Source organism: Pan troglodytes, chromosome 10, assembly GCF_028858775.2.
Source record: "Pan troglodytes isolate AG18354 chromosome 10, NHGRI_mPanTro3-v2.0_pri, whole genome shotgun sequence".
Classification (NCBI taxonomy): domain Eukaryota; kingdom Metazoa; phylum Chordata; class Mammalia; order Primates; family Hominidae; genus Pan; species Pan troglodytes.
Genome location: NC_072408.2, coordinates 129,990,112 through 130,018,083, shown reverse-complemented (window position 1 = coordinate 130,018,083; position 27,972 = coordinate 129,990,112). Strand labels below are relative to the sequence as shown.

The 27,972-nt window shown below is 44.0% G+C and overlaps 2 protein-coding genes across 74 annotated transcripts in view; both read left to right on the top strand.

Moving 5' to 3' along the window:
- Nucleotides 1-20,854, top strand: part of MPHOSPH9 (M-phase phosphoprotein 9) — an 82,178-nt gene extending 61,324 nt beyond the window's left edge. For 32 of the 50 annotated variants that reach the window (XR_010147828.1, XR_010147824.1, XM_063785186.1 and 29 more), the window contains 11 exons: nucleotides 1,516-1,563; nucleotides 2,736-2,800; nucleotides 5,946-6,047; nucleotides 10,456-10,590; nucleotides 11,768-11,943; nucleotides 13,150-13,290; nucleotides 14,107-14,227; nucleotides 15,022-15,125; nucleotides 15,859-16,106; nucleotides 16,393-16,461; nucleotides 20,345-20,854. Coding sequence is in view for 39 of the 50 variants with exons in the window: in XM_063785186.1 (XP_063641256.1) it covers nucleotides 1,516-1,563; nucleotides 2,736-2,800; nucleotides 5,946-6,047; nucleotides 10,456-10,590; nucleotides 11,768-11,943; nucleotides 13,150-13,290; nucleotides 14,107-14,227; nucleotides 15,022-15,125; nucleotides 15,859-16,106; nucleotides 16,393-16,461; nucleotides 20,345-20,446 (1,311 nt within the window). In the remaining 11 variants the exon portion in view is untranslated. Of the gene's footprint in view, nucleotides 1-1,515; nucleotides 1,564-2,735; nucleotides 2,801-5,945; nucleotides 6,048-10,455; nucleotides 10,591-11,767; nucleotides 11,944-13,149; nucleotides 13,291-14,106; nucleotides 14,228-15,021; nucleotides 15,126-15,858; nucleotides 16,107-16,392; nucleotides 16,462-20,344 lie in introns of those variants that run through there. The other 18 variants (XM_063785195.1, XM_063785213.1, XM_063785191.1 and 15 more) reach the window with 7 other exon arrangements.
- Nucleotides 20,855-26,148: 5,294 nt separating this feature from the next.
- The window catches only part of PITPNM2 (phosphatidylinositol transfer protein membrane associated 2), a 164,563-nt gene continuing 162,739 nt past the window's right edge, over nucleotides 26,149-27,972 (top strand). For 13 of the 24 annotated variants that reach the window (XR_010147815.1, XM_063785181.1, XM_054663745.2 and 10 more), the window contains exon 1: nucleotides 26,351-26,489. The gene's annotated coding sequence lies outside the window, so the exon portion shown is untranslated. Of the gene's footprint in view, nucleotides 26,526-27,972 lie in introns of all 24 variants that reach the window. The other 11 variants (XM_054663755.2, XM_016924495.4, XM_016924489.4 and 8 more) reach the window with 6 other exon arrangements.

Genomic DNA, 27,972 nt, shown 5'->3' with positions numbered 1-27,972 from the left:
ATGTTGGCCAGGCTGGTCTCGAACTCCTGACCTCAAGTGATCCACCCACCTTGGCCTCCCACAGTGCTGGGATTACAGGCATGAGCCGCCACGCCCAGCCTCACATATATATATTTTTAAATAAAGACTTTGGCATTGTGCTTTTACTAGGTAGAACTAATTTAGCAAAAAGTAATATACAATAGGCCAGGCGTGGTGGCTCAAGCCTATAATCCCAGCACTTTGGCAGGCCAAGGCATGTGGATCACTTGAGGTCAGGAGTTTGAGACAAGCCTGGCCAACATGATGAGACGCCATCTAATACAAAAATTAGCTGAGCATGGTGGCACACGCCTGTAATCCCAGCTACTTGGGAGGCTGAGGTGGGAGAATTGCTTGAACCCAGGAGGCAAAGTTTGCAGTGAGCTGAGAACATGCCACTGCACTTCAACCTAGGTGATGGAGCAAGACTCCATCAAAAAAAAAAAAAACAAAAAAAAACACAAAAAAAACACCGGGCATGATGGCTCACGCCTGTAATCCTAGCACTTTGGGAGGCTGAGGCGGGCGGATCATGAGGTCAAGAGATCAAGACCATCCTGGCCAACATGGTGAAACCCCGTCTTTACTAAAAATACAAAAATTAGCCGGGCGTGGTGGCGTGCGCCTGTAGTCCCAGCTACTCGGGAGGCTGAGGCAGGAGAATTGCTTGAACCCGGGAGGCAGAGGTTGCAGTGAGCCACTGTACTCCAGCCTGGCGACAGAGCGACTCCATCTAAAGAAAAAAAAAAAAAAGTAATAGTTCCAAAAAGAGCAATGCAAATTTTAGTCTTTTAAAATACTTACATGGTATTGATATTTTATTTTGAGACAGGGTCTCGCTCTGTGGCCCAGGCTAGAATGCAGTGGTGCAATCTCACTGCAAGCCTCACTACAAGCTCACTGCAGTCTCAACCTCCCAGGCTCAAGTGAGCCTCCTGAGTCTGTAAGCATATATCCCCATGTTCAGCTATTTTTTTTTAAGAGGGGGTCTCTCTTTGTCCCCCAGGTTAGAGTGCAGTGGCACGATCATAGCACACTGTAGCCTTGAACTCTTGAGCTTTCAGGCTCAAGCAATCCTTCCACCTCAGCCTCCCAAAGTGCTAGGATTACAGGCGTGAGCCACCGAGCCCAGCTTTTGTTTTTGTTTTTGTTTTTGTTTTTGAAGAGATGAGGTCTCGCTGTGTTCCCTAGGTTGGTCTCCAGCTCCTAGCCTCAAGTGATCCTCTGTCCTCAGCCTCCCAAAGTGTTGGGATTATGGGTGTGAGCCACCGCATCCAGCTTTATTTTGAAATAATATCAAATGTACAGAAACCATTCCAGAAATTGAGAATTGTCCCATTCCCTTTACATTGAATCACCAGTTCTCTATTGACCTTTCTCTTTCATGACATTGGCATTTTTGAAGGCTATAGGCAGTTATTTTGTAGACTGTACCTCAGTTGATAGAATAACGTTTAATTTTGTGGTATAATTTTTTTTTGTTTTTCCTTGTAGCTTTTAGGAGAGTATGAGTCCCTTGGAAAAGAACACAGGAGAGTAAAGGTAAGGGGTAATGGTTCATGTTCTAGATTTCATGCAGAGGCAGAAACATTGGATTGGGAATCAAGGGAGCTGACTCTTCTCCTCCTTGCACCCCTTCCTGAACCTCCGTAGCTGTTGGACTGGAACCTTGCTTATCCTGTTTCAGTATCCTTATTTTCAAATACCTGCCCCATTTAACTCACAAGTTTGTTAGATTCATTAATCTGACAAATATTTATTGAATGGCTATTGCATTTGAAATGAAATTGTTCAAAAGAGTATGAGGTACCATACAGATGCAAATTATTATTTAATACTGTTTGTTTTGTGACACCCAGGTTGGAGTGCAGTGGTGTGATCTCGGCTCACCACAACCTCTGCCTCCTGGGTTCAAGCGATTCTTCTGCCTTAGCCTCCTGAGTAGCTGGGATTACAGGTGTGCGCCACCATGCCCAGCTAATTTTTATATTTTTAGTGGAGATGGGATTTCACCATGTTGGCCAGGCTGGTCTCCAGTTCCTGACCTCAAGTGGTCCACCTGTGTCAGCCTCCCTGAGTGCTGGGATTATGGGCATGAGCCACTGCACCCAGCCATTTAATACTGATTAAATATCAAGCTTTGATTTTCACTGCATTAGCTTTTGGTGGGGTTGAGTTTATCAATTATGTTTGAATTCTTTTTGAAAGCTCTGTTTGGAGACTACATATTTGCATTCAGTAAAACCCTTCGACGATGGTGTAAGTGGGGCCCAAGTATTTCTGTTGCATAGAATGGAGGGTTGTGGTTACTGAAGCTCAGCAAAAAGGCCTGCATAGCTTGGCTGCCAAAGCATTCTGAGGGTTCGGGAGCAGATCCCATGATATCTAAATCTCATTGAAAATATTTGTTTTACCATCCTTCTGAGGTTTTAGTCAAGTTATTTTAACACTGATTTGTTTCTAATTAAGCAAAGTATAAAGGGCTGTATCTGTTACCCAGGGGACTTACACAGAGGGACTTGTGTAGGCCGGTGCTTTGCTCTCATTTGTTTTCCTTGAACTGTTGGTCCTGGCTGTATGGTTGATGCCATACTTGCTAAGTATGGTTTGTAGCTAGTTGGTTTAGCCTTAGATTCATTTTCTTTTATGCATTTTAAAATAATACATGTGAATATTTGTCTTCAGTTATCTGAATTTCTCCTTTATTTCCATAGGATGCATTAAATACAACTGAGAACAAATTGCTTGATGCATATACTCAGATTTCTGATTTGAAAAGGTAAAATGTATTAACTTACTAATGTACACATACCTCAATTGTTCTTTTATGTGTCTGTATTGAACATGATGAGAAGGAAGTTTTTCTTGAGGATTTTTAAGCAGTTTGAGAACTAGTTTTGTCTTAATTTTCCCTTGACATGGAAATACATTTCATTTTAGCCAAACAAGATTTCTTCTCTCTCTCTCTCTTTTTTTTTTTTTTTTTTTTTTAAAGAGACAGGGTCTCACTATGTTGCCTAGGTTGGCTGTGAATTCCTGGGCTCAAGCAATCTTCCTGCCTTGGCTTCCTGAATAGTTGGGACTACAGGCACTCATCATCATGCCTGGCTGATTTTTTGTTGTTGTTGTTGTTGTTGATACAGAGTCTTACTCTGTCACCCAGGCTGGAGTGCAGTGGCACAATCTTGGCTCACTGCAACCTCCTCCTCTTGGGTTCAAGCAATTCTCCTGCCTCAGCCTCCTGAGTAGCTGGGACTACAGGAGTGTACCACCACACCCAGCTAATTTTTTGTATTTTTTGATAGAGACAGGGTTTCGCCATGTTGGCCAGACTGGTCTTGAACTCCTGACCTCAAGTGATCCGCCTGCCTCGGCTTGCCAAGGTGCTGGGATTCAGGCATAAGCCACGGAGCCCGGCAAGCCTGGCTGATTTTTAAAAACTTTTTTTAGAAGTAAGATCTTGCTGTGTTGCCCTGACTGGTCTCAAATCTCTCGACCTCAAGTGATCCTCTCGTCTCATCCACAAAAAGTGCTGGGATTACAGGCATGCGCTACTGCACCTGGCTTCAAACAACATGTTTTAAGTAATTAAAATGTATTGATGGTTGTGCCTCAGAGGTGGATATTTTCCCAAACATTATGTATTTTCTCAGCATAGGTTAAAATCCAAATGATATTTAACCACTGGCAAGAACTTTAAGAAGCAGCCTAGTTCACAGAATTATTTTGGTGCTTCAAAAAGAAAACAGCATTAACACCAAAATTATGGTCATCTACTTTCAGAAAGACCGGTTGGAGACTGTATTAATGATCTGATTTGTTTAATTAGGTAGGGACAGAATCGTAAATGGTAGTATCCATTGCAAATGATCAGAAATATCCAAACTGGGCTGGGTGCAGTGGCTCACGCCTATAATCTCAGCACTTTGGGAGGCTGAGGTGGGAAGATTACCTGAGGTCAGGAGTTCAAGACCAGCCTGGCTAACATGGCAAAACCCTGTCTCTACTAAAAATACAAAAATTAGCTGGGCATGGTGGTGCACACCTGTAATCCCTGCTACTCAGGAGGGTGAGGCAGGAGAATCGCTTGAACTCTGGAGACGGAGGTTGCAGTGAGCCGAGATCACGCCGCTGCACTCCAGCCTGGGTGACAGAACAAGACTCTCCCCTCCCCACCAAAAAAATGAAAGATAGAAAAGAGAAATATTTAAACTAGTTCAAGAGCAAATTTTATGTTTGTATTTGGATATAAGTAACGTCCCTTATTTAGACATTTTACTGCAGTCTTAAGGAGTTCTCATAGAGAAGAACAGAAATGCTGTCTAGGTTTCTCATCTGCCACTCTTCTGTGATTCATTCAGTTCTAGTGATAGCTTTCTTATCAGATTGTTATAAAACATCAGTCTTGTTAGGGCTATTATTTCTCAAATCTTCCTTGCATCAAAGTAGGTAAGAATTCGAGTTTGAAAGATAAGATGAAGTCATACACAGAGCTTAAAAGAACAAGCCAGGCATGGCGGTATGCACCAGTACTCCCAGCTGCTTGGGAGACTGAGGCAGGAGCATCTCTTAGGCACAGGGGTTTGAGGCTGCAGCAAGCAATGATCATGCCAGTGCACTCTAGCCTGGGTGACCGAGCGAGACCTCATCTCTTAAAGGGGGGAAAAAAGAACAGCATGAATGCCAGGATATCTTTAAAATAGTCAGTTGGCCAGAGTAGTTATTTCCTGTTGGTAAACTTGAAAATAGGCTTTTATTTTGAACATGGCACAAATCAGATGAAATACCTATAGGTTGTTTGCAATATTTTAGCCTTGGCCTCTTTTTAAAAATTAGAAAGGTTTTTTTTTTTTTTTTGAAATTTTTTTGGTAAAAGTTCTGTTTTTGGAAGTTAAGCCTGCTTCCTTGTTTGTGAAAGTGTTACCTGTTGTATGCATGGTTATATACATATTAGGATTAAACACATTAGAATGCAGTTTATTTGACAATTTTATGTTTATTTATAAATGTTATGTTTTGATCTGTAGTCAAATTTATATAACTTGTGATATTAAGTCCACTTGTTCCCTTTTTATTCAGTTGTATGGGAAATGTTCCTTTGTAGAGTTTTAATGTATTTGTTTTTCTGTTTTTCTATTTATATTCACTGATTTTTGTTTAGCTTTTATTTTTTTTTTTGAGACAAAATCTTGCTCTGTTGCCCAGGCTGGAGTAAAGTGGTGTGATAACGGCTCACTGCAACCTCCGCCTCCCGGGTTCAAGCCGATTCTCCTGCCTCAGTCTCCCAAGTAGCTGGGATTACAGGCGCATGCCACCACACCTTGCTGATTTTTGTATTTTTAGTAGAGATGGGGGTTTCACCATGCTGGCCAGGCTGGGCTTGAACTCCTGACATCAGATGGTCCACCCACCTCGGCCTCCCAAAGTGCTGGGATTACAGGCGTGAGCCACTGCACCTGGCTTATTTAGCTTTTTAAATAATGGTGATGTTTTACTATGAAAAATGTTTATGGACTTGCAACTCTTTTTTTGTGTGTGACGGAGTCTCACTCTGTCTCCAGGCTGGTGCGATCTCGGCTCACTGCAATATCCACCTCCCTGGTTCAAGCGATTCTCCTGCCTCAGCCCCCCGAGTAGCTGGGACTACAGGTGTACACCGCCATGCCCAACTAATTTTTGTATTTTTAGTAGAGACAGGGTTTCACCATATTGACCAGGATGTTCTCCATCTCTTGACCTTGTGATCCACCTGCCTCCGCCTCCCAAAGTGCTGGGATTACAGGGGTGAGCCACCATTCCCGGCCATGGACTTGCAACTCTTTTACCACCCATTTTTTAGGAGGGTCTGTTAAATAAACTGTGGTTGAGCTATATTTTACATTTGTTGAAATGTACTTAATTTATCTTTATTGCTTTTGAATTAGAATGATTTCAAAACTTGAAGCTCAGGTCAAGCAAGTAGAACATGAAAATATGTTAAGCCTTCGTCATAATTCTAGAATTCACGTGAGACCCTCGCGTGCCAAGTAAGTTATTTCATTTACTCTCTATAAAGCTAGAAATAGGTGCATGCTTTTATTAAGACGAGAAACTCATCTGTCTAAATCATAAGAAAGTCCGGGTTAAATGTCATTACAGAACTTAAATGTGTTAGATTAATTACTGAACATTGTAAACCCTCTTATGCAGAGGCATTTGCTAAAATGAGGAAATATCGTAGGATCAAATTGGGATCCTTGGAATGTATTTTGTTCTTTGCCCAGCTGTGTGACCTTAGGCAAGTCACTTACCTTTTTTGGAATTCATTTTTCTTATCTGTAAAAATAAGGACAAGGGGCTAGAACATCTCAAAAGGTCTTTTAGCCCTAAAATTTCAGACATTTTATTCCTATGTTAATGGAAGGAACTATGAAGATGGATCTGCATTAGGTTGTATGGGTTTTCTTTCTAGTTTTTTTAGTTCTTTCAGAATTAGCTTGGCTATAATCTCAACATTGTCTTGGTGATACCCTTACAGAATACATTATTTTTATATTAGAACTGGCTTTTATTATGATTTGGGTGTAAATAAAGAATATTAATAAGTAAATAATAACTTTATAATGACATTTATTAGAAAAATGATTTTAAATTGTAATTTGTGACCCAAGTTGTAATTGTCAAATGAGGAGCTTTTTCTAGGGCCGGGCACAGTGGTTCACGTCTGTAATTCCAGAATTTTGGAAAGCCAAGGTGGGAGGATCGCTAGAGCCCAGGAGTTCGAGACCAGTCTGGGCAACATGGCGAGAACCCATCTCTATAAAATAAAATAAATTGTAAGAGAAGATTTTTCTAGGTCTTTGTTAATTAATCTTAGTAGAACATAGCAAATTCTTTTTTTTTTTTTTTAAAGAAAAGATGTAAGTAACAAATTGAACATTTGAGAGAGATAAAAGAGAGAGCTTCGGGTTGGGGACCAGGGAAGGCCTTTCTTTAGAGGAGGCTCATAAGCAGAGGAGTCACCTGTGCATAGAATTGCTGGAGCAGGAGGTGTGGGGTAAGGGATGGGAGGGTGGGCAGGGTGGGGTGTCTGGGAGGTGGTCCATGCAGAGAAATTGCCTTGGTAAGTCCTCAGGTAGGAAAGAGCTTAGCATATTTGAAGAGCCTAAGGGAGGTTAGTGTGGCCTGAATATTTCCAGCAAGAGGCAAAGTTGCCCTAGATGAAATCAGAGATTGACCATTTATAGCTTTCTAAGCCGTGATCAAGAGTTGGATCTTGGCTGGGCGCGGTGGCTCACGCCTGTAATCCCAGCAGTTTGGGAGGCCGAGGCAGGTGGATCACGAGGTCAGGAGATCGAGACCATCCTGGCTAACACGATGAAACCCCGTCTCTACTAAAAAATACAAAAAAAATTAGCCGGGCGCGGTGGCTGGCGCCTGTAGTCCCAGCTACTCGGGAGGCTGAGGCAGGAGAATGCTGTGAACCCGGGAGGTGGAGCTTGCAGTGAGCCGAGATTGCGCCACTGCACTCCAGTCTGGGGGACAGAGCAAGACTCCGTCTCAGAAAAAAAAAAAAGTTAGATCTTGCCCTAAGTCCATCGGGAAGCCTTTGAAGGTTTTTATGTGGTAAAATGAGGTTATCTAATTTTTATTAATGTACCTGCCGTGAGAAGATGGAGAAGGAAAGAATGGAAGCAGGAGACTAGTTAGTCTGGTGCAGTGCTAGGAGAGAGATGGTGTTAGCTAGGTGGTGGTCACAGAAATAGACAATAGAGACTCTTTGGGAGAGATTCTAGAGGTAGGATCTATAGGATATGGTTGTGAATTGGATGGCAAGGTAAGAAAGGGAGGTGTTGGAATAATTCCTTGGTTTCTCTCTCAAACAACTAAAGGTACCTAGTTCATGTGTTGAACTTAGGGAAGAGATCAGAATTTCCATCTTGAATATTTTTGTTTGAGATTCATATCGATTCTAAGTGGAAATCAAATAGGCAATTATAAATGAGTTTGGAGCTCAAAAATAAGGTTTTAGGATGGTATGATAAATTTTGGAGTCATGCCGGGTGCGGTGGCTCATGCCTGTAATCCCAGCACTTTGGGAGGCCAAGGTGGGTGGATCACGAGGTCAGCAGATCAAGACCATCCTGGCTAATAACATGGTGAAACCCCGTCCCTACTAAAAACACAAAAAATTAGCTGGGCGTGGTGGTGGGCGCCTGTAGTCCCAGCTACTCGGGAGTCTGAAGCAGGAGAATGGCGTGAACCCAAGAGGCAGAGCTTGCCGTGAGCCGAGATCGCGCCACCGCACTCCAGCCTGGGCGACAGAGTGAGACTCTGTCTCAAAAAAAAAAAAAAAAAAAACTGAGGGAAAGAGTGACTGGAGTTGAAGTGAATGTAGATAGAAGAGGCAGCCTCTAAAATGTTTGGTTGTGAAAGGGGACAGAGAGAAAACAAGAGTTGTTTCATGGTTTCTGGTGTTTCTTTGAATTTGACTCAAAAGTTTCACCTGTCAACGAAGGTGGGATGGGAGGTTTGAGGAGGGTGGAAAGGTTGTGAGATAGTCATGTTTGGAGAACTGAAGCTTGCTGGTTACAGAAAGTCATGTTGCCGGCCGGGTGCGTTGGCACACACTTGTAATCCCAGCACTTTGGGAGGCTGAGGTGGGCGGATCATGAGGTCAGGAGATCGAGACCATCCTGGCTAACATGGTGAAACCCCGTCTCTACTAAAAATACAAAAAAATTAGCCGGGCGTGGTGGCAGGCGCCTGTAGTCCCAGCTACTTGGGAGGCTGAGGCAGGAGAATCGCTTGAACCTGGGAGGCGGAGCTTGCAGTGAGCCGAGATCGCGCCACTGTACTCCAGCCTGGGTGACAGAGCGAGACTCCGTCTCAAAAAAAAAAAAAAAAAAGAAAGTCATGTTGCCAGGCGGTTTGGGGTGTCCGCTTGAGGTGGTGATGAGTCTGCCCAGCTGGTGGCTTTTTTCCAGCAAAGCTCAGTGGTAGGAGTTTAGACCTGAAGCGTGGCCTTTGTAGTCAGCCAGTCCTCAGATTTTGCTGCCAGTCAGGTGTGGTGAAAGGTGAGAGAGAAAGTATCGTGAGTGTGGACTTCAGGGTAGATCAAGAGGACCTAGTCAGACTAGGAGGGGTTGATAAATGGAAAATGGAGAGGCCAAGGATCGTAGGTCACGTTGCTGAAGCTTGAGGGCGGGAGGCAGAATAGGGGCACAGTCTTTGGAGTATTGGTTTCTTAAGGGGAGTGTGTTCTCTGGTTTTGACAAAAGCCAGCAAGTACCCTCTGAGGTGGCTGGCTGAGGAGTAGAGGGTCACCTCACTGGAGAGAGTGGTCAGGAAGTTGCCTAGTGTGAGAACAGGAATAGAGGTGGAGAAAACAAGGCAGGCTCTAAAGTCTGGGGAATGACTGGGGGTTAACATGATGGTGGGAACCTCAGATGAGCTGGGGGAGCAATAGTCTAGAATTGCACTGTTCAGTACAGTCCTGCCAACAGCCACTATTACTAGTTAAATCAATCATGTCAACCTAAAATCAGTGACAGAGACTGACTCTCCAAAGAAATTTATTTGGAAATGTTGGGGGTTTGCAAGCTGGAGTACGCATGCTGTGGTGAACCATAAGCATGTCCAAAGGGGTTGGGACACAGGAAACTTTAAAAGACAAAAGGGCAGTCCACAGTCCACTAAGCTATTTTAAAACAAAGACCACTGGTTACAGGAGCATGTTGCAGGCATTAGCATTAGCTCAGTGGTGGAGACATCCCTTGTTAGGGATGTTTCCTTGTACAAGCAGCTTATTATCTGGAATACTGTGGTTCTGAGGAATTCAGAATAGTTCCCATAATCAGCATCTGTGTGAGAGGCTGCTCCTTTGTGCCTCCCAGCTCCATTTTTTGGGAGTTTGACATTAGTGACTCCATTTTGATACTGAAAACTTTCATTATTAAAATTAACATTTTATAATTGGTTCTTCAGTCTCAGCAGCCACATTTCAGGTGTTCAGTAGTGACACCTGACTTGTGACTGCTGCATTGGACAGTGCAGATAGCATTTCTGGTTTTGCAGAAGATTCTGTTGGACAGTGCTGGTCTGAAGGGAACAAGAAGGGCAGCCCTGCTTCCTTCAGCACCTTACCCTCAGCTACAGTAGGGGCACAGAGTGTAAAGGGTGTGAAATGCCTGAGAGACAGTGAGGGGAATGTTCAGAGCCACAAGTACCTGAATCTTGACTGAGATTCAGAAGTAACAGAAACCTAGAACAACAGTTAAGTTGAATGATAAAACTGTAAAATAAATTGTATCCAAAATATAGATTGTTACATGTGATTTTTAAATTAGTGTACAAATGTATAAATACTGTTTGAGAGCAGATTGTTTTATATGCACATGCAGTCTGAAATGAAGTGCAGGCCTTTATAATGCCTGACCGTTTTCATTCTAATAGCACACTAGCAACTTCAGACGTCAGCAGGCGGAAATGGCTGATTCCAGGTGCAGAGTATTCCATCTTTACTGGCCAGCCTCTGGACACCCAGGACAGTAACATGGATAACCAGCTGGAGGAAACCTGTAGCCTAGGGTGAGATAACTTTGCTAAAGATTCTATTTAGGGATGTTATGTTTTCTTAGAGATTTCAATTGCTTTTAAAAGTTTGGGAAGCCCTCTCTTTGGTTCTTTAATGTCTTAATTTTGAGAACCTGACTTTTATTTTACTTTGAAAGGCTACTACTTTTAGAATATTTTACTTCCATGAGCTCTGCCGAGCTTCCCCACCTGTGCTCAGTGGCACAGTATGGGTTTGTGATTAGGATAGGATGTCGATCCTCAGGCCAGGTGTGGTGGCTCACGCCTGTAATCCCAACACTTTGGGAGGCCAACGTGGAGGATCACTTGAGCCTAGGAGTTCGAGACCAGCTTGGGCAGCATGACAAAATCCCACCTCTACAAAAAATAAATATATTAGCCGGGCATGGTGACATGCGCCTGTAGTTTTAGCTACTTGGGAGGCTGAGGTGGGAGGATTACTTGAGCCTGGGGAGCTCAAGGCTACAGTGAGCCATGATTGCGCCACTGCACTCCAGCCTGGGTGACAGAGTGAGACCTTGTCTAAAAATAAACAAAAGATGTAGATCCTCTCCCCCTTCAGATGGCTCTGGCCAGCCCGAGCCCCGAGCCTGCGTGAGCAGCCTCAGCCGCTTACTCCAGGGTGCTGTGCAGATGCTGTTCCTCTAAGTGTAGGACTAGAAGGATGGGAAAGCACTGTATGCAGGTTTAATTTATTTGCATTGCAAAGCATGCTGATTGTGGAGTATAATTGTCAACTCTGTTATTCCCCTAACAACCCCAGTAAAGTGTGTGTTTTAGCTTGGACTGTTATAACAAATTACCGTAGACTGGGTGGCATAAACAACACACATTTCTTTCTCTACCTCTGGAGGCTGGAAGTGCAAGATCAGGGTGCTGAGTGTTTGGTGAGGGCCCTCTTCCTGGTTATGTCCTCACATGGCCTTTCCTTGGTGTGTGTGCACAGAGAGAGCGCTCCTGCCTCTTTCCCTTTTTCATAAGGGCATTAATCCCATCTTGGAGGCTTCACCCTCATGACCTCATCCAACCCTAATTACCTCGTAAAGGCCCCACCTCCAGACACCATCACATTGAAGATTAGGGCTTCAACGTGTATGTTTGGTGTGGGGGTGGGGGGCAAGATACAGACGTTTAGTCCATAGCACTGTATGTCTTAAAATTATTGTTTAAGGCACCGTTCACCTCTGGAAAAGGATTCTTTACCTGGAAGTTCATCAACAAGCTTGTTGATAAAAAAGCAAAGAGAGACTTCAGACACGCCGATCATGAGAGCTTTAAAAGAACTTGATGAGGGAAAAATATTTAAAAATTGGGGGACACAGACAGAGAAAGAGGACACCTCAAATAGTGAGTATTTCCTTGTTTGAGATAGACGGATATAGATATCTTTTCCCCATTTATATTACCTTCGTTAAAATTAAAATATTTAGGTAATGAAATTAAAAGTTTTAGCTCTGTAAACTTGCTATTTTACTGCTACTTCAGCCCCATTTCATAGAGAATTGAATGTCCTAGTTAATAATTTATCACAGTTCTGGCATAAGATGTACCTTTTGTACAAAGCCAGTTGAATCTTACATTCCGATTATGAAAAAGGCTTACATGGCATTCTTTTTTTTTTTTTTTTTTTTTTTTTGAGACAGAGTCTCACTCTTTTGCCCAGGCTGGAGTGCAGTGCGTAATCTCAGCTCACTGCAAACTCCACCTCTGGGGTTCAAGCTATCATCCTGCCTCAGCCTCTCAAGTACCTAGAATTACAGGTGCCCTCCACCACCCCCGGCTAATTTTAATATTTTTAATAGAGACGGAGTTTCACCATGTTGGCCAGGTTGGTCTCGAACTCCTGGCTTCAAGTGGTCCACCCGCCTTGTCCTCCACAACACAACACAAAGTGTAAACACAAAGTGTTGTGATTACAGGCGTGAACCACTGCTCCTGGCCTTACATGGCATTCCTAAGGATATTTGAAAAATTCCTGTCAGTCCATCTTACTTGCACACATCAGAAGGCTGTGATAGGCATTTGGTATTCATGAAGTGAGATATAACATTTCCTCTTCTTTCTTGGTTACTGAGCATCTGTAGATAAGGCAAGTAGTGTCTTTAATACTGTGTTTTTTCACAGGTCCAGGTCACCAATACATTTCTCTCCTTTTCCACTATGCTTGCTTTCTCGGACCCCTTAGTCATCCTGCCAGCGTCTTTGCGGTTACATCTCCCAAGCAGTGTCTCTTAGTAAATAAATTAGTAACCTGCTTTCTAAAAATAACCCTCTTGAAAATCACCTTGAATGCCGATTGTAAACAGGGAACCAGAATGAATTCATTATAAACTCCCATATTTTTCTTCATCAAGCATTTTTTATCATTATAATGTGGTGCATTTGCAAATAGTCATTATAACCTAGCTGGTGAGAATAAATGCTTTGAGCAGAACCTAAGCTGTGGGGCTTGGTGTGTAACCATGTGTAACCACCTGTTAATAAAGGTGGATAACTGAAGCGTAGGCTTGTTTTGATTTGTTTTTTGTTTTGCTTTTTTTTGGTCTGCTGTAGTAAATCCTCGGCAAACTGAAACTTCAGTTAATGCAAGTCGTTCTCCAGAAAAGTGTGCCCAACAGAGACAAAAGAGACTTAATTCGGCCTCACAGAGATCATCATCTTTACCACCTTCAAATCGTAAATCAAGTACTCCAAGTAAGAGTTAGATGTGTACATCTCTTGGGTTCAAAAGCGTGATCTCTGAGTCAAATCTATTTGTGCCCGCTGCTTGCCTGTTTCTGGTTTCTCTTGTATCCTCAGCACCTAGTAGAGTACTCTGAGCAGAGGACCCCTAAATAAGGTCTTGTTCATAAATAAAATTGTCTGATCACATAGATACTACAAATGTAAATGAAGAAATCTGTTTATTAAAGTGAGATTTTTTATTGTGTCCAGTAAATTGTTTACAACTAATACTAATAATTTATTGTGTCCACTAAATTGTTTGCAACTAATACTTAAAAATGCCAGCTATCCAAACATTAATTCAATCAAATTAATCCAAGCTAGTCTGCAAATATACTTCTTATGTATTTGATCTCAAGTACTTAGCATTAGTCACCGTTTTTCTTTAGCCAATAACAGGTTGGTTTTAAAGTTGAAGCATTGAATTTCTGTCCTGAATTTCCGTTTTCACACCAGCTGAGGAGATTCTTATTATTGTGTTATAGGAATGTTCAGTAGTGTACTGCTGTTTCCATCTTATTTCCAGTCGACTTCTAAAATCCTGAAAAACCAGTTTTGAGTCAGAGTGCTGAAAGTACTGTCTGATATACTACAGTGTTACAGTGGTTACCTCTAGGTGTTAGGATTATGAGTGATTTTATTTTTTTGTACACTCTTATTTCTCTCTCAAAGTTTTATGTTGAAATTATATTCCTTTCAAAATTAGAAAAAAAATACTGAATAAGAAACTGTTATGCTGATACATATAGAAGGAAAAGAATATTTCCTCTTCATTTTCTTCTATAGCAAAAAGAGAGATTATGCTAACACCAGTGACTGTGGCTTATAGTCCAAAGCGATCCCCTAAAGAAAACTTGTCCCCAGGATTTAGTCATCTGCTTAGCAAAAATGAGAGCAGTCCAATTCGGTAAGTTCTCTAAAATTGTAGAATAAAGTTTACTATATTAGTGATTTTTTTCCAAATGTTGACTTATGTCTCTAGCTATCACTAATTTTTCAGTTACCAGTGGGAACTCTGTGAATTTCATTTAAATCATAAGTGAATGTCATACTACAACTAAAGTACTGCAGTACAATGAACACAGTTTTTAACTATGTAAACTTGCTACTACTAGATTTTAAATATCACCTCAGCACCCCTGTCAGCTTTTGTATGTAGAATGATAGTTCTTTGTTTTCCTGAAAAGGTTTATGATACGGGAAAACTTTTGGGCCATTTGTACAGGAAAGTGGGCTTTACTGGTATGGCCCTGGCACCAAATGCATGTTTACCTGTGCTGCTGAGAATCTGTCCCCTCCGAAGTGTGGGCAGCTGTGTGTGCTATTAGCGGGGAGGGATGTTGCTTCTTGGTTCCAGACCCAACTCTGTCAGGCTCTTGCGGAGATGAGTTAAGCACATTGAACCTCAGTTTCCTCTTCTATAAAACGGGGATAATAATAACTACCCTGCTTATTTCATAAGGTTTTTATAAAGATCAAATGAGATAATGTATGGGTAAGTGTTTTAAGTCTTTAGTTTGTAAATACAATTTTGTTAGAAAATAGAAATAAATTTCAGTTTTAGACAATTACATAACCAGCTTTCTTTTAAGAAAATACATAAATATGTGAGTTAGCTGGATGCCAGCTCATCTTTGTAGTGGAGATAGGGAAAATCAGTTAACATTTTTTTTCTCACAAGTAACTTGCTTCATTCAATAGATTTGATATACTTTTGGATGATTTAGATACTGTTCCTGTGTCTACATTACAACGTACCAATCCAAGAAAGCAACTCCAGTTTCTTCCTCTAGATGACTCGGAAGGTATCTTTTCCTAAAAAATATTAGTTATGGTTTTAATCATTCATTTTTTGAGATTCTGGTATCTCTCAGTGTTCTAAATATTATAATGTCTTGCACTTAAATATTTTCCTACTCAAGGGCGTCTGAAACTAAGCACTCATGATGCTACGTGTTGTTATGTCAATGTTGTTATCCTCATTGAAAAGTTGGGAAACTGAGGTACAGGGAATGTTGATGTTTAATTACCAGGGCCACACTGTTCAGTTATTCTCTTTACTTTTATTCTCTATATGCAGCTTAGGCTTTGGGTAACTTTTTTTTTCTCATTTATATTCTAAATTTGGAATAAAGCTATAAGACAATGTATGTGAAATCACTTGGGTAGGCCCTCAAAACATTAACTGTTTAGTGTTGGTGTATGTCCACTAAATGTGATGTATTATTTAGTTTTTAAGCTTTTTTTTTTTTTTTTTTGCTTTAAGTTTACTTAAAGTTCATTTATGTTTACATGAAGTTTGCTTAAGTTCATTAAGGGAAGTTGCAAAGATTGTCAAACAGAGGGCAAAGCTTTCAGAATTCTTTGGAGAAAAAAGCACTGAGTAAATAAGATTGATTATTGTATCTCTTTTCATTACTTTTTCGGGCCACATAGCAGCTATATCCAGAAAGTGAAATTGGGCAACATATTTAATATATATGCAACCTACACGAAAAATTGATAAGAAATATAAGCAATTTCTCTCCTCTCTGACAGAAAAAACTTATTCTGAGAAAGCCACCGATAACCATGTTAATCATAGCTCTTGCCCTGAACCGGTGCCAAATGGAGTGAAGAAAGTATCTGTGAGAACAGCCTGGGAGAAGAATAAATCAGTTAGCTATGAACAGTGTAAGCCGGTTTCAGTCACTCCACAGGGGAATGATTTTGAATATACAGCAAAAATTCGGACCCTAGCTGAAACAGAACGATTTTTTGATGAACTTACAAAAGAAAAGGACCAGGTAAAAACAAACAAATATTTTTAAAAATTGTTTTCTGAACTTAATGCTTATGTCTAAGGAGAAGGGAATTATTGAGTCAAACCTGTCTCAGGAAATTACAATGGGATAACGTACCAGAGCTGTGCTAGCAACGGATTTGAGCCATGTGGTTGTTACTAATTGACAGAGGGAAATTAAGTTGAGATGAAATGGACAAGGAAATACTAAGCCAAAACCTTTTCTTTCCATTCTGTGTGATAAACCTCCCTGCCAGTAATTTAAACATATTTTTTTCGTGTGTTAACAGATTGAGGCAGCACTAAGCAGGATGCCTTCTCCTGGAGGACGAATCACTTTACAGACAAGATTAAATCAGGTGAAATGTCTTAGCTTGAATCTGCTTTAGAGGCTTGATGCCAGTCAGTGTTCCAGTTATCTAAGAGGGGTTTAAAAAATCATGGCACAGTGAAAATTAGACACACTGAAGCAGCAGTCAAAACTTTTAGCTTTTACGGGAAGTGTTTGATTATAGCAATTTTATAACTGCAAGCTAGCTTTCAGGAATAAAAATTGATTTTACCTTTAGACTTAGAGAAGAAGGTGTTCATGCCCTTGTATTTTCAAGAAACTAACTTGAGAGCAAATGGCAATATGCTTTTCAACAGATTTTACACTAAGTTAGTGCTCACAGATTGCCTCTCTTTTTGTTTGATTTCTCTCTCCTCAAATCTGTAATTTATTTCTGAACTCCTTTCCATTAGCAAGCAGATAAAATGGTTACACTTTGGAAACTGAATAGCTGTAGAGGTTCAAAAAGTGAGCCGTAGGCCGGGCACAGGGGCTCACGCCTATAATCCCAGCACTTTGGGAGGCTGAGGCAGGTGTATCACCTGAGGTCAGGAGTTCCAGCCACTGTGCCCAGCCCCCAACTTCTTTTTTTCTGACTTTGTCTTTTTGTTCTGATAAATATTAGTCAATAATTTATAGGCCGGGCGTGGTGGCTCATGCCGGTAATCCCAGCACTTTGGGAGGCTGACGCAGGCGGGTCACCTGAGGTCAGGAGTTCGAGACCAGCCTGGCCCACATGGTGAAACCCCGTCTCTACTAAAGTACAAAAATTAGCCGGGCATGGTGTGGGGGTGGGCGCCTGTAATTCCAGCTACTCGGGAGGCTGAGGCAGGAGAATTGCTCGAACCTGGAAGGTGGAGGTTGCAGTGAGCCAAGATGGTGCCACTGCACTCCAGCCTGGGTAATAGAGCAAGACTCAGTCTTAAAAATAAATAAATAAATAAACTTTCAATTGAACTTTTCATGTTATGAAATATCTTTCTATAACATCCTTTTAAATTAACGTACAATATTCCATCAGCAGTAACATATTTAACCAAGAATGTTTTAGTAGAAATTTGGGTTGCTTCTAATTTTGGATATCATAAATAAGGCTGCAATAAAGTTCTTAAACATATCTCTTTGCACGTGTAAGTATTGCCTTAGGAATCATTCCCAGAAATAAAAATGCTAGGTCCAAAGAAATGCAAATTTCTAAGGATTTGGATATATGTCAAGTTGTAACCCAGGATGTTTGAGACAATTTCTACTCCTACCTGCAGTATATGAAGATAAGCTCTTCCCCATCCTGAAACCTGTATTTTTGGGAAAACAACACAACAAAAAAAAAAACAAAAAAAAACCTGCCATGGCCGGGCGCATTGGCTTATGCCTGTAATCCCAGCACTTTGGGAGGCCGAGGTGGGCGGATCATGAGGTCAGGAGTTCGAGACCAGCCTGGCCAACATGGCAAAACCCCATCTCTACTAAAAATACAAAAAATTAGCCAGGCGTGGTAGTGCACGCCTGCAGTCCTAGCTACTCGGGAGGCTGAGGCATGAGAATCGCTTGAACCCGGGTGGTGGAGGTTGCATTGAGCTGAGATCGTGCCACTGCACTCAGCCTGGGTGACAGAGCAAGACTCCGTCTCCGAAAAAGAATAATAAAAAAGAATACCTGCCAATGTGATCGTTTTTTAAAAGGTGTGGGGTTGTCTTGGCTAATCTTTTATTTATCTAGTTTGGAGACGGAGTCTCGCTGTGTCACCAGGCTGGAGCGCAGTGACGCAATCTCGGCTCACTGCAACCTCCAACTCCCTGGTTCAACTGATTCTCCTGCCTCAGCCTCCCGAGTAGCTGGGATTACAGGCACATGGGCCCGGCCTAATTCAAAGATATTTTGAGGCCGAGAACAGTGGCTCATGCTTGTAATCTCAGCACTTTGGGAGGCCAAGGCGGGCGGATCACTTGAGGTCAGGAGTTTGAGGCCGGCCTGGCCGATGTGGCGAAACCCTGTCTCTACTAAAAATACAAAAAAATTAGCCGGTTGTGATGGTGTGCCTGCAATCTCAGCTACTTGGAGGCTGAGGCAGGAGGTTCACTTGAACCCAAGAGTTGGAGGTTGCAGTGAGCTGAGATTGCACCACTGCACTCCAGTCAGGGCAACAGAGTGAGACTGTGTCTCAAAAAAAAAAAAAAATTGAGATAGAGTTTGATTCTCTTCTTAGGTTTCTCTTTTAATTTTTTTGAGACAGGGTCTCATTCTGTCACTCAGGCTGGAGTGCATTGGCACAATCGTAGCTCACTGTAGTCTTGACCTCTGAGGCCTCAGCCTCTTGAGTAAGCTAGGACTACAGGCATGCACCACCACACCTGGCTAATTTTTAAAATTTTTTTGTAGAGGCAGGGCCTTGCAGTGTTGCCCAGGCTGGTCTCGAACTCCTGGCCACAAGTGATTCTCCCACCTTGGTCTCCCAAAGTGCTGGGATTACAGGTGTAAGCCATCATGCTTGGCCTTATTTTTCTTTTAAAAATGATACACGGCTGGGTGCAGTGGTTCACGCCTATAATCCCAGCACTTTGGGAGGCTGAGGTGGGCAGATCAGATCACCTGCAGTCAGGAGTTCAAGACCAGCTTGGCCAATATGGTGAAACCCTGTCTCTACTAAAAATATGAAAATGAGCCGGGCATGGTGGTGGGCACCTGTAATCCCAGCTACTTTTGAGGCGGAGGGAGGAGAATCGCTTGAACCTGGGAGGCAGAGGTTGCAGTGAGCTGAGATTGTGCCACTGCACTCCAGTCTGGGCAACAGAGCGAGACTCCGTCTCCCCCAACCAAAAAAAAAAAAATAAAATAAAAGCAGTATGCATATATATGTATGCAGAAAAAACAGGAAAGAGGAACAGTTTTTTTTTTTTTTTTTTTTTTGCTTATTTGTCTTCTAAATTTTCTATATTCTAAGTGTTCTATAATCCTTTTATAATTAAAGAAAAAAATTTTAAGTTTTATTTCAGGACACCATTGGAATTAATACTGAATAAATTAACTAAAATGAGGCTGGGTACGGTGGCTTATGCCTATAATCCCAGCACTTTGGGAGGCCGAGGTGGGTGGATCACTTGAGGCCAGGAGTTCGAGACCAGCCTGGGTGACATAGTGAGATCTTGTCTCTGCAAAAAAAAAAATGTTTAAAATCAGCCAGGTGTGGTGGTGCCTGCCTGTAGTTTCAGATACTCGAGAGGCTAAGGTGGAAGGATTGCTTGAGTCCAGGAGTTTGAGGCTGCAGTAAGCTATGATCATGCCATTGCAGTTCAGCTTTGGGTGACAGAGCAAGACCCTGTCTCAACAAAAACACAGAAGTATGTATAATGATATATAGTCCAGGTATTATTTAACAGTAATATTGTTTATTTTAAAATAGCAATTGTTAATTCATTGTGAAATCTATTTTTTTTTTAAGAAAAGTATCCTTCAGTTTTTTTTTTTTTTCCTTTTTAACTTAGAAATTTTGGTGAGAAGAAAGTTATTTGATCTATGTATGTGTGGGATGCAGCACTGATCAAATGTGTCCATTTCTTCTGGTGAAATGTGTGAAGCACCTCCTAGGCTCCTCTTGTACTGTTCTCACTTCAGCAGAGCCAAAGAATTATCCTCTTCCAGTTGGTTGTATTGCTATTACTAGAATTTCCATATACTCAATGTGTCAAACATATTGAGAATATTTTAAAGTACAGCAGTTATTTGGAATAGTTGAAAAGCTAATTCATATTGTCCAGTTTAAAAGAAATCATAAGATGTTTTGTGTAGAAAGCAAAATAATTGTAATTTTAGTGTTTATACTTGCTCTTTTGCTAAAAGAAAGGTCAGTTTGGTGGTCATTATAGAACTTGGTATAGAATTCTAATTAAACTTTTCCCATTGTTTTCACCTAGGAAGCCTTGGAAGATCGTTTGGAAAGGATTAATCGAGAGCTGGGTTCAGTTCGCATGACGCTAAAGAAATTCCATGTTTTGCGCACCTCTGCAAATCTTTGAGATTTGTAGCCATTAAATTTTGAGACATTTTTGTTTGCACTAATGTATAATTATGCAGTCAGAAAAGGCAAACTATTTTGTACTGTTTATAAGCCTTCAAACAGTAGTTTTACAATCATGCTATTCTTACACTTGCTATTTTATACTTCAAATGGCCACATATTTTCAAGATATTTTTGTTATGCTCAGGAATCTCTTGTATATTTTACTATTTAAAAAGCATTATTTTTAAATAGTATATGTCTCCAATTTATATCAAGAATAAGGAAATATAAACAGAGGAAGCAGCTTGTTTCTAAACAAATAGTGTTATCCTTTTACAATTAACTGCACACCAATTTTATAAACTTGTTCTACATTGTAAATACAATTCATTTTTAAAAAAATAAAGCTTAATAGCTTCCATAATGATAGACTAGTACATGCTGAATACATAAACAATTACAGTGTACCTTGGATTTCAGTTGTGTTGAGGTTTTTAAAAAATGATAATGCAATTCCTATTTGAAACATGTCTTAGAGTGAATATCAGAATAGTAATAATGGACTCTTGGAAAGCTTTGAAAACTACATGAATATAACTCATTTTCTTTAAACTTTATTGTCTGTAAGAGAAAAAAGAGAGATTGTAATTGTCTAATTTTATCTTTTCTAAAAAAGTTAAACAATTGGAGAGCCCTCTCTGGAGGTCTCTCAGAGTAGCTCTCTGCCTATTGTTCTGAATTAACTTGTGTCCCACCCTGGACAATAAATGGACAGATAAACCCTTTGAAATACAAGCCACCACCCCGTGAGGGATTAAGAGGGCAGCCTGGTTTTCTTAGTGTGCATGGCTTCAGCTGTCCGTCATAGTTGTCATCTGGATATGTTCACCCCTTTCCACTCCTTCACCCTGGCCAAAAGGAAAATATTTCCACTGTAGGTGCTGTAAGAACACTAGACTTTAGATCATCACAATCTACTGTATTTGTTAATGGACAGGGAGTGTGTCCGGATGGAGCCTGGTGCCTTCCCCTCGGCCTTGCAGAGGGCTCCAGCCCACTGCCTCTGTGGTAGCCGCTGGCTCTCAGAAGTAGCACGTGGGCAGGAGTCTCTCCTCTGATCCAGGAGCATTGGCAGGTTTGTGTTGGGACTGCTGGTTAAGTTGGAGCTGTGTAACTACTTAGTTTTTGGTAGCCAATCAGAACGCAGTGCCCCACATATTCCAGCTCGGTACATGTTGATAAACAGACTCATCCAAACTTTCAAAATGGATTCGTACTAAACATGCTCAGGTTTTAAATTTTGGTTTGCTTTTGAGCTTTTCCTCTTTATGTGGCTCTTAATAATAAGTAGTTAGAATGAACCAAGCCATCCCAGTTATTCCAAGCAGGCTCTCAAATGACCTTTGAGCACCCTTCACCTGGCTGGTCCCCAGGCCAGGGGTCCACAGCCCTGCTCCCTTCTCAGCAAGGAGGGCGGCCTGTCTGACAGTGCAGTTGAACCTTTGCTCCCTACTCCTGCAACTTTTGAAGACTTCAGGCTAATCAAAATTACTTATAATTAGAATCAAGTGCCTTTATTCTTGTTTTTTATTTTTATTTTATTTTATTTATTTATTTTTTTAGATGGAGTTTTGCCCTTGTTGCCCAGGCTGGAGTGCAATGGCATGATCTCAGCTCACTGCAACCTCTGCCTCCCGGGTTCAAGCGATTCTCCTGCCTCAGCCTCCTGGGTAGCTGGGATTGCAGGCATCTGCCACCACGCCCGGCTAATTTTGTGTGTGTGTATATGTGTGTGTGTGTGTGTATGTATATATCTTTTTTTTTTTTTTTAGTAGAGATGGTGTTTCACCATATTGGCCAGGCTGGTCTCAAACTCCTGAACTCATGTGATCCGCCTGCCTCGGCCCCCCAAAGTGCTGGGATTACAGGCATGAGCCACCACACCCAGCCTATTCTTGGTATTCTTTATTCTTGGTTTTCTAGCCTTTAGAAAAAAAAAATCTAGTCTTGGTAAAGAAAATGTTCATTTTAATCAAGCTCCAGTACAGCTTGTGTCAAGACCTAGTAAGACCACCTTTAATGTGTTCCTGGATATGACATTAAAAACTAACTTGAAAATTGTTAGGATATTTCCTTGTTCCCTACTTTTATTGTAAAATCTACTACATTCTTAAGAATTAAAAAATGCCATTTCAGAAGAGATGATAGTTTTATCTTGCCAAGGAATTATCTTCTTAGTAGCCTATATTGACTTATTCCAAAAAAGGCATTAACCTCCATCAAAACATCTTCTGCGCCTCTCTCTCAGCATATGCTTTGATATTTGAAGTGTGTAATAGATTGGAGCTATCAGTCACTTATTTCTAAAAAATGTATTCTTTTTTCTTCATAGCCGTGAAGAGGGATACCAAGGAAAATTCTTTCTGCTATCTTTCTCTTTGGTAATGCTTATCTTATGAACACTCAACTGAAAAAACACTCCACCTAAAAGTAGGAAAGATGGCAATTCTAAATAGCAGCTATTATCCCCGGGTATAAACTATTTTTGTTGTTGGCTTGGGGCTGTGCTGCAGGTATTAATAGTTTAAAAAGAAAAAAAAAAAAAAAAACCCTAAGCAAATCTGCCACCTCTGGGAAGTGCCTTTTAAAATGCAAATAGAAAGTGAACTCTCCCCTGATGCCTGGATCTGCCCCCTTCCTTTCCCTTGCTAAGCCTCTGTTTGCAGGAGCTACTCCTGAGGTATGGAAATGGTCTTTGCAACTGAAGGACTTTTCCAACTGAAGCAACAGATGTAGCCAAAGTGGCTGTGCTAGGGTTGTGCAGAGCTGGGCTCAGGGGACAAGAAAGGAGAGACTTGGAGCCAGAGAGACCTGGGTCACATCCTGGCACAGGCCTGCCTTTCTCAGCTATAAGATGAAATAAGAACTCCTTTCATTAAGGGAGATTTTGTAAAGTGCCTGGTGCTTAGTAAGTGCTCAAGAAATATTATATTTCAGATTCATTGAGTTAAGTAGGTTTTTGAGGTAGCATCCTTTTTTTTTTTTTTTTGAGATGGAGTCTCTGGTTCTGTTGCCCAGGCTGGAGTGCAGTGGTGTGATACTGGCTCACTGCAACCTGTCTCCTGGGTTCAAGCTATTCTCCTGCCTCAGCCTCCCGTGTAGGTGGGATTACAGGTGCATACCACGCCTGGTTAATTTTTGTATTTTCGGTAGAGACGGGGTTCTCACCATGTTGGCCATCCTGGTCTTGAACTTCTGACCCCAAATGATCTGCCTGCCTTGGCCTCCCAAAGTGTTGGGATTACAGGCATGAGCCACTGTGCCCAGCCTTGAGGTAGCATACTTTCTGAAATAAAAAAGTAGATTATGTCCCAAGCAGTTGACCTAAAAACTGCCTTGGACTGACATTTGTTAGGTGGTCTAAGATGTTCTCTTCACGCTTTGCAAAAAAATGAGCTTTTTTGGAGTTTAAATTAAGCATCCCTCTGGTGTGTTTGGTTTTTTAACCACCAAAAATTTAACAAATTTGATAACCTGTCACGTGTAAGTTCAGAAAGCACTTTGGTCTTAATTGGTGACTTGGGGGTTATTTGATATAAATATAGGTTGTTTTTCTAAAAATTATTGCCAGTATCCTCCAAATAATTGCCCCTTCAAATGTTTCATCTAAAGGTGACAGCTTGTGGGCAGAACCATGCACAGGAAGTGCCTGCCAGTGAGTGTTAGGAGATGTAGGTGGAGTCTGTGATAGCCAACCAAAAGCTATCCCCTTCTCGCCCAGAAAAGCCACGTGCTTTGCTGGACGCTACTTGAAATCTGAACATATGTAGTAAAATTAGACACTTTTGTCACTTTAATTTTTAGATTATCTCAAGTTTTCACTAGATTTCAATGTGCCACTTGTGCTATGAGTCTTTAAGAAGCTTTAAAAAATAAATGCACACCTGTAGCCTTTTACCATTCAGACAGGTAGATTATATTTACCTGTCATGAGGGACCATGTATGGTTGACAGTTGCAGGTTTGATTAAATCCACTATATTGCACAAATTTTGCTGGAAATAATTTCCTGCCCTGCCAAGAGCTCTATGGTAGTTTGATAATAAACTACTACCCCAGTATTCTTAGGAACTGTGTTACTAAGTCTTTTCTGCCTGATTTGTACTTTATTTCCATAGACCCCTCAGATATGTGAGGAATCAAGCCATAAATGTGCATTTGCTGGACATTATGTACCATGTCATCTCTATGACTACAGATTTCAAGGATAGTTTTTACATCTAACAATTTCACTGTAACAGTGACCGATAATGTGAAAAATGTGCTTTATACAGTGCTGCTGGTGGGTAGACAAGTGCTTGCTGCAGTTGTTTCTGAATCTAGCCAGATGCTGGAGTCGTGAAGCTGTAAGCTCCGCGGGAGCAGGGACCATCTCTCTTTCTTGCACTACAGGCACTCAATAAATACTCGTGGCTGTGAACTGGCGTGTGGCCTTTGTGTGTTTATTTCCGCTAGCTGGCTGCAGGAGCGGGTTGTTGGTGATTTTAAGTCCCAGGCATAGAGAAGTCCTTGAGTTATGGGTTAAGGGGCGTCCATCCAGGAGCACAGTTCCCGTTGGGACTCTGTGGGTTCGGCAGATCTTTCTGGATGGATCCTAGGGCACCTCTTGGTGGAGGGAAGGAGCTGAAGCGTTCTAGGTGATGATGGTACGCCTTGGTCCTCCTCTGCGTGGTCATGGTCAGGGGCACCTGGAGGCGAGTCGGGAACGATGGCCTTCCTGGCCCGTTCAGTTGGGTTCTGCCGTGACCCCAGGAGGTGAGCAGCTGTCAGGGGCTCGGCCTCCCCGGCTTCATCTGGAGTCATCTAGGCCGCCTTAATTTTAGCTTGTCCTCTCCCCTCCAGGGGAGCACCGCCGTCTCCTCAGCCTTATAAGGTGACAAGTAGGGATGGGTCACACATCACTAAGTTTTAGGTGTGCCCTCTTTAGTTCCATGACTTCAGATTTTGCCAAACAAGTCCACCCTGGCTCAACCTAACAAACACCTCATGTTTTTAAGGAATGTCACCAGGCGCTCCCCCACCGGGGGCTCTTCCCATTGGAGAGCCCTGTCGTGCCAGATCATCCGGATTAAACTGTTCGTGATCCTCTTCCAGTTACTCCCTGAGGTGGGGACCGGGACGGCTGCGCTCCCGGCTCTGCCGTTCCCTGGGCCGCGGCCCGGGCGTCCTGAGGGGAGAGCGCGGACCCACCGTGTGGCGAGCACCGCGCCCGGGGCTGGGCTTCGGTGAGCTGCCCGCTGCGCTCTGCCCTCCCTGGTTTACCATTTCTCTCCTAAGAAACTTCATTTTTTAAAATGAGGCTGTTTTGAGAGTCACAGTGGCCGCAAGTCGGCCGGTTCCCGCCCCCGAGTGCGCTCGGCTGCTGCGGACGGTGGGCGAGGAGCCCGGGGCGGGGATCCGCGCCGCCGCCCCCGAGTCCAGTCCCGGGCCCTGAGGACACGGGCGAGCCGGGGAGGAGCGGGGTCGCCGCGGCAGGGCTGAGGAACCAGGCGGGCTGCCCAAGTCGGAGAGGTTTCTTCCGGCGGAGGCGGCGGGGCCGGGCCGACACTCCGCAGGGACGCGCCCCCGCCGCCGCCGCCGCCGCCGCCGCTCCCCCGCGCGGCCTGAGGAGGCGCCGCCGCCACTGAGGGAATGCGAGCCCGGCCCGGCGCGCGCGGGCAGCAGCGGCCGCTGGGGTGCGCGGGGCACCGCGGCGCCGCGGCGTAGAGCTGTCCAGCCGGCCCCGGCCGCCCGCCCGGCGCTTCCTTCTCAGCTCGCGGCCGCCTCAGCGAGAGCCGCCCGCCAGCACGTGCGCCGCCGCCGCCGCCCGCCTGCGACGCTCGGGAGCAATGCCCGCCGGGGCTCTGCCGCTCGCCCGGGGCCAGCAGGCGGCGGGGGCGCGCGGGGCGCAGCCGGCCGGGCCGGGGCCGCGGGGCGGGCGCTCCCCGTGAGGCGGCGTGAGGTGGCGGCGGCCCAGCCGGGGCCCCGAAGAGGACAGAACCCGCGGCCGCGCCGAGCGGGGTGAGTGCGTCCGGGCGGCCGCTCCGCAGGCCCGCGGTGAGTCCCGCAGTGCCGGGCGCTGGCCGGGGACCTGGGGATCTGGGCGGCGGCTCCCAGAGAGGCCCCGGCCCGCCCGCCCGCCCGCCCGCCGAGCCGCGGGGGCTGGAGGAGGGAGCGGAGACCCGGGCAGGGAGGAGGGTGTGGCGTGCGGGAACCCCGCTCGGGAGACCGCCCGAGCCTGGCCTCAGTGAGTCGCCGGCCCTGGATCCGTGCCCGAAACGCTGATTTCCGAATTTCCGTCGGTCGCGACCGCGTGGGGGACCCCCGCCAGGGACAAGTGTCATAGCGGTCGGGGGGCAGGCGTGGGCAGTGCCGGTGCCAGGGCGAGGAAGGGGCTATCGGGAGGAAGCGGAGGTGAGCCCCCGGCCCGCCTTCTCTGCTTCCCGCCTCCAGCTGACCGTCCCCAGGCCCGGGCCGTGGCCTCTGCTTGTCGGGGGCCCAGGGTTGGGGTGTGGCCCGTCTCCATCCTCAGTGCCCCCTTCGTGTGGTAATGGGGTGCCGGCTCTGTCTTCTTCCAACCCCGAATCCTTTCTTATCCGTGGCAGGGCTGATCGGGGGGCCTTGGGGAGAGGGAAAGTTCAGTGTCCCCCGCCCCAGTGTGCACTGTCTCCCCGCAAGAAATCCCAAACGGCCACTCCAGGTGAACATAGTGCGCGCGGTGCAAATGTCATTTCAAGGCAAGTCCTCCAGGCTTGTCCCCTTTCCACCGACTTGCTCCTGCAGAGACATCCTGCACTCCTCTCCCTCCCTCTGAAGTGTGGGCTGGGTGCCTCTCCAAACACCCCGGCCTACCTGCCTCCCCCACCCAGAGTCTGGATTCTTCAAAGGAGACCTCACTGGAACATCTGTCTTTGTCCACAACCAGCTCTCTCCCCGGCCCCCATCTGGGAGTGACCAGAGCTGCTAGGATAGACCCCCCACTTCTGGAGGGAAGGCAGTAAGTGCTCCCCTTCATCTGAATCTCCCCTAACATCCATCCCCCAGACTCCTCTCTGCTCTGAACTCCCACTGCCTGCTATCTGTATCTCCTGTGTAACTCTTATCACCGTCTGCCTTATTTTATAGTTACTTTTCCATCTGCCTTATCTCCCCTGCTGGACGGTGAGCTCCCGGGCTGGAGTTGATTCATCTCTGGTCCCCTGCCCTGGTCAGTACCCTGCGTGCAGTCAGTGTCTCCGTGGAGCAGAAGGCCCCTCCAACGCTTGCCTCTGGGACCGTAGCTTGTCTGATTCCTGGACTGTTGCTGTTAAATTATTTTCCTTCCATGAAGAGACTGTATTCTGTGGTTGGAATGGACTTCCAGCCCTCTCCCACTGCAGAGAGAAACACAATGAGTTAGGAAGGGCTGTTTTTCTTGTAAGGAGTGGCTTGCCAAGTGAACAGGACAGTACATCCTCTGCCCTGAAGATGGCCAGGCAAAGACTCCAGATTCTCTGGGTAGTGA